Source organism: Microtus oregoni, unplaced genomic scaffold (genome assembly GCF_018167655.1).
Source record: "Microtus oregoni isolate MIOR12 unplaced genomic scaffold, Mior012 000091F_ref0000469, whole genome shotgun sequence".
Classification (NCBI taxonomy): Eukaryota; Metazoa; Chordata; class Mammalia; order Rodentia; family Cricetidae; genus Microtus; species Microtus oregoni.
In genome coordinates, this window is record NW_024544600.1 from 2,431,043 (window position 1) to 2,436,689 (window position 5,647).

The following is a 5,647-nucleotide window of genomic DNA, read 5'->3' on the forward strand; positions in this document are numbered from 1 at the left end:
CACTATTTTTAACTCTCAACACAGATGTTATCTACTGGTGAAACCAACCTGGACCACAGTCACTAACACCACCCAGACCTGGACCACCTCCTCTTTCTATTCTCTTGGTGCTGATTCTGGTCAATGGGTGACATCTAAAAGAGTCTTTTTCCCTTGACAGAAACCACAGGCTACACACAGGGCAGAGGGGTGAATGGACTTTTCATATAATGGGGAAATACTGGTTAATGTTGAGCAAAACAGACAATTAGGATTTCCATGCCAGAATAGAGTTTATTGAGAGGACAAACAAAGGATTTGTATTGCAACTACAAAGACAAAAAGTGGGACAAAAAAAATTAAGTCCACTTATGCTCTGTTTCACAAGCATAGCAACCAACTCACCCACACTCAATGGAATATTTTCAAGTCACATTCCAATAAGTTTCATTAAAGTATAACATTGGGTATGTAGACACAGCCTTGTGATGGTAGACAGTCTTCGATCCTATGGTAGGTTCCTTAAAAGACAGATTTCGCATCTCCTGTGCTCAAGGATCAAGCCAGGAAGTGCTCTGCAGTCTGCAGCTGACCCCAGGAACCAGTCTGTCTTTGTCTGGTGTGGTTGCTTTTTGAGGTCTTAGGATGAGCCGGAGTTAAGTTGTAACTGGTATCTTTGTCCCCCTTCTGGCAATGGTAACTCTAACGCACGAAACTGTTGCAAGGCCCACACCTAGGTCTTGTGACACAGGGATTAGAGACGCAGGGCCCAATGGGCTTGTCACATGCGTTGGTTGTGGCGCAGGGATTGCAAGGGAGCCTGGAGAAAGAAAATCATTGGAGCAAGCTAAAGCAGGGTGCATTAAGCACATGGGAAGACACTGAAAAGAGTCAGAATAGTATCCAGACATGCCTTTGAATGTGTGCAAGCAGATGTTTGAAGGGATACATTCATTTTAACCAAGAAAACAACTCACCCCTAGAAGAGCCTTTCAGCCCATACTCACTTGCAGTCCTCGCTCTCCAGCAGGCCCCTGTACGTGTTGATCTCACACTCCAGCCTGGCCCGGATGTCCAGCAGCACCTGGTACTCCTGGTTCTGACGCTCCAGGTCAGCCCGGATCTCACCAAGCTGGGACTCCACATTGGTGATCAGGCACTGCACCTGGGACAGCTGGGAGCTGTAGCGAGCCTCGCTCTCTGTCAGGGTGTTTTCCAAAGAGTTTCTCTGGGGGGGGGGGGGGAGATAGAGACTATCACACAGCTGTCCCCTCTAAAGGTCCCTGTATGACCCTCCAAGGAAGTCACAGCCTTCAAGAACTAGGAAGAGGGAGTGGCCCTAAAGGCATCCCAGTGACTCTGCCTCCCGACTCCACACTGCTCAGCAGCAGGTCTGGACACTACACACCAGGTTGTGCTGGGCCTGCAGCTCGATCTCCAGGGCGTTGACTGTGCGTCTCAGCTCGATGATCTCTGCCTGGCAGGATTGCAGCTGCTCTGAGCTGGACACCACCTGCTTGTTCAGCTCCTCGGTCTGCGAGAGGCAAAGGCAGAGACAAGATTAGATCCTGCGTTAGAGTCCTGGGGGACTCAGTTCCTGGGTGACCATGAGCTCAGATGCCCACCTGTGTGGTGAACCATTCCTCCACTTCTCTGCGGTTGGTTTCCACCAGGGCCTCGTACTGACACCTGGTCTCATTGAGCACACGGTTCAGGTCCACAGTGGGAGCAGCATCCACCTCCACGTTGAGGCGGTCTCCAAGCTGGCAGCGTAGGGTGTTGACTTCCTGGTGGGGAAAAGGGAAAAATTCATAATATCAGAAAGGGTCTTGATGCTCTCCTTGAGAGAATGCAGTTGGACTGCTGGTGCCTGTGATCATTCTGTAATCTCAGTCCTTTCCTTCCCCACATCATTTTCCCTATGGTCAGTTACACAATCTCCACTCCCTTCCTTCCCAGCATCCTTTTCTCTATTGCCAGTGATTGGTTGATTCTTTTTCTGCCCTTCATACTCAACATAACACTTCTTATCTAAAAGGATGTGGTCATTTCACATCAGAGCTGAGATATAGCTCTGAAAACCATTTAAATTCTACTCCATAAAAGCCTAGGTCCCAAGTCTTGCTAGAATATCTCACTGTATCCTTAAATTTTAAATCTTCTAACCATAGACAAAGTCTAACTACAAAGAAAATATAGAATATTTGCTTCAAAAACCTGTCAACCTTGGATAAAAGAGCCTTAACTTGCAATGTGTTGATCCTGCCAGTGTGAATTTTCCGGAAGGAAGTGAACATCTATACATTTTTCTACTCATTTCTTCATGGAGCCAACAGAACTTGGTCCCGACCTTGCAGAGCCATGAAACAGATTTAACCTGTTTCTCTTCTTTACTACTCCCATATAAACTTCTAGAAGCTTCTAGAGCAGCTGTTCCTAACTGTCTTAATGCTGAGACCCTTTAATACTGTTCCTCATGTTGTGGTGACCCCCCCCAACCATAAAATCATTTTTGTTGCTACTTCATAATTGTAATTTTGTTACTGTTATGAATTGAAATATAAATATCTGATATTCAAATGACCCCTGTGAAACATCCTTCGACCCTCCCCAAAGGGGTCACGACCCACAGGTTGGGAACCACTGTTCTAGAATCTTTATAAACTCTTCATCTTTTTTTGAAAAAAAAAAAAGAATGACTTCAGAGGCTCTCAGTGCATGTACAAATTTGGTGCATGACAAGCTCTTGGTGAGTGTTAGCTGTCACCACATGCAGGTTCCTGGATTTATACTTTGCACATATCTGCTTCCTGTGTGCCAGCGACTGGTGTGTACTGGGAAGCACTTTACTCCATGTTTCTGCCAAGCAACACAAAGAGCAGAAAGGGTTTTGGATGGGAATGAAGAGCTGTGGTTTGAGGCTAGCTCAGCCCTCTTGTTGGGTGGCCCTAAGTTACAAAACAGAGAATCTTAGTGGCATCCACATACACTCTCACCTGGGAGTGAGAGAGGCTACAGCTGCTGCCTTGACTCTGACCTTTCCTTGGTCCTGACTGAGCTAGCCAACTTCCTTATTCTTGTTCCTGCCTCTAGCAGAAAATCCTAATCTCCTATCACGATTTTTTTTTTAAAGATTACTCATTCTCTACAAAACCTTTTTTGTTTAGAGAACAGCTTTCTGGGCTAATTGAGGTTCAACCCACAGCCCCTCCCACAGCCTGTGGCAGTCAGAAACAAGTCCTAGCCAGTTCCACGGTGCACTTCACTTTGGGAAACTTTACCTGCTCATGGTTCTGCTTGAGACACAGCAGCTCCTCCTTCAGGGACTCCACCTGAGCCTCCAGGTCAGACTTGCACAGGGTCAGCTCATCCAGGATCCTGCGCAGGCCATTGATGTCCGACTCCACCAGCTGCCGCAGGGACAGCTCTGTCTCATACCTGCAATTACGGGAGAATTAGGGGACAGACTGGGTAGAAATATGCCTGGCCTCGACTCTGCTTTAATTTGGTTTGGTTTGGTTTGATTTGGTTTGGTTTGTTGGCTAACTAGGAATTAAGGATACTAGTTTTTACAACCATCTCCTTCCACTTAAGTAAGCAGTAGTTCCTAAAGGGAAAAGCACCGCAATTGCTTTCACAAAGCCATTGACTCTAAGGAGATAAGAACTTGTAAATTTCGAGGCTTCCAGAAGGAATGCACCTCCCACATTCTCATTGAGGTCTGTGCACGGCAGGAGACCATAGTATCCCAGACACACAGTTCAGTGGAGTTGAGGTTTGGAGTGGAGACACCAATCTACAGTGGGGAAGAGGAGGGAGTTTGGATCCAAGGGGAAGGCCTAGGGGAAATCTTGGTCAGTATTTGCCTGTGTGAACAACAAACTAAGGGGAAGGAGAGAAGGAGATGGAAGACACAAGCGACAATGCCTGCCCCCTTCCACCATCCGCCCACTCACTTGGTCCTGAAGTCATCAGAGGCCAGCTTGGCGTTGTCGATTTGCACTACCAGCCTAGCGTTCTCAGATTTGCCACACAAGATCTAGAAGTTACAAAGGGTAATAAAATGAGCTTGGTTCTTTTCAATACCAGAAATCCTGTTGATTTGCTAATATGGAAACATCAGAATTTAAAAAAAAAACCCATAGTATATCCTGTATCTATTAAAAGTTATTCATGTACAACAGATGCTCAAAAATTATCTGCGGGACTAAATCTGAAGACAGACATGCAAATACACCAAGAAACGTTAACATATGGTCTTCTTTCTCTTTCTTAATAAATAATAATGAGAAGCTGATTTTAAAAATCTATTCACATTTGTGAAAAACAGCTGCTATTCGGTTGGCATAGCTCTAAGAGCAAAAAAAAAATCACAATGTGTAAGAAACTTTCCATCTAATGGACAAGATAAACACAAAGCAGCAGGGGTAGGGGCCTAGGCAAGGGAGGTTGTTCCAGTCTCGTGGCCATCCTGGATGGCTTGGTACCATTTCTATCTAGTGTCCTATCTTTCTAGGTTTAGCCAAATACACTAGTTCTCCACTGGATACATGCACCAAGGGAACTCAGGGGTGTCCAGGTCAAAACAATGGGGTCAGGATTATAAGGTGTCCAGATGAGGAGGGCAACCAGAGGTCAGAGCACCCCACACACTCAGTTAAGGGAGGAAAGCATGGTCCTTTCTACTTGGTGGCTTCCTTCTTGGGCTCAGTTCTTTTCTCTTACCTCAAGGGAATATTTTCAAAGCTCAGAAGCACCCAGAGGCCACTCTTAGTAATAGAGGCTAAGTTATCTAAACTTCTATAGCTCCACCTCATCTAATGTATGCCAAGAGTCAAAACTAACAGTTTCCAGTTGAAAACAGAGGAGTCCTCCAGAAAGATGTTTAAGAAACTGGAAATATGGGTATCAAATTTTCCCACCATAACAAGAGTTCAAGTCATTTCTGTGTCTCAAATATTCTGACAACTTCCTGTTAGGGAAACTATGGCGCCCATGCCCTCACCTTCTGCTGCAGCTCCTCAATGGTCCTGAAGTAGGCCTGGTAGGCAGGGCACACCAGAGGGTCCTGCTGCTGGTTCCTCTCCTGGATCCGACATTCCAGCTCTGCATTCTCTCTCTCCAGCTGCCTCACCTTCTCCAGGTAGCTGGCCAGGCGGTCATTCAGGAACTGCATGGTCTCCTTCTCGTTGCCATTGAAGGAGCCCTCACAGAACCAATTGCAGTTGCCGATATTGGCAGGGATGTTGCAGGCCCCGGGCAGGGTGCAGCTATGGCAGCTGTTGGGTATACAGGGCCGGGAGGAGCAGCTGGTGCGGCAGCTCAGGGCGGGCAGGCAGCAGTTGTACGGCATGGTGCTGGAGGGAGTGAGGTGCCTGGCTGAAGACACAGAGTGGATTCTTCAAGCCTCAGAGCTGTGGGTCCCCTTCCTCTGGTGAGCATTTATACTCACTCCGAAGAGGGTGTGGACACATAGGGCAGTCCCTTTTTTTTTTCTCTGGCTTTGCTCATTTAGTGATGGTCAAAGGCTTCCCCATGCATTTGTTATGCTTCTCAGAAGATTCCCTCACCTCATAAAAGACTTTACTCGGGCTTCTCCCTCAGTCAGGACTCCTCTGCCATGCTGTACATCATGAGGTAAGAGCTTTGTGGTAGGACTTCAAAGGAC

At 46.8% G+C, this 5,647-nt stretch overlaps 1 protein-coding gene across 1 annotated transcript; it reads right to left on the reverse strand.

The window, feature by feature from the left end:
* Positions 1–681: 681 nt before the first annotated feature.
* On the reverse strand, positions 682–5,332 carry LOC121442412 (keratin, type I cuticular Ha3-I). Its single transcript, XM_041643963.1, has 7 exons — positions 4,985–5,332; positions 3,936–4,018; positions 3,261–3,417; positions 1,605–1,766; positions 1,388–1,513; positions 987–1,207; positions 682–799 (listed from the first exon to the last, which is right to left on the reverse strand). The coding sequence occupies exons 1-7, from the start codon at positions 5,330–5,332 to the stop codon at positions 682–684; spliced, it is 1,215 nt and encodes a 404-aa protein (XP_041499897.1).
* Positions 5,333–5,647: the final 315 nt, after the last annotated feature.

Excerpts from the sequence above, each read along its gene's own strand:
- LOC121442412 (XM_041643963.1), bottom strand. The coding sequence starts at position 5,332 with ATGCCGTACAACTGCTGCCTGCCCGCCCTGAGCTGCCGCACCAGCTGC. Across the intron at positions 4,019-4,984 it reads TTGAGGAGCTGCAGCAGAAG|ATCTTGTGTGGCAAATCTGA; the intron begins GTGAGGGCATGG and ends TGTAACTTCTAG. Across the intron at positions 1,514-1,604 it reads AGGAATGGTTCACCACACAG|ACCGAGGAGCTGAACAAGCA; the intron begins GTGGGCATCTGA and ends TGCCTCTCGCAG.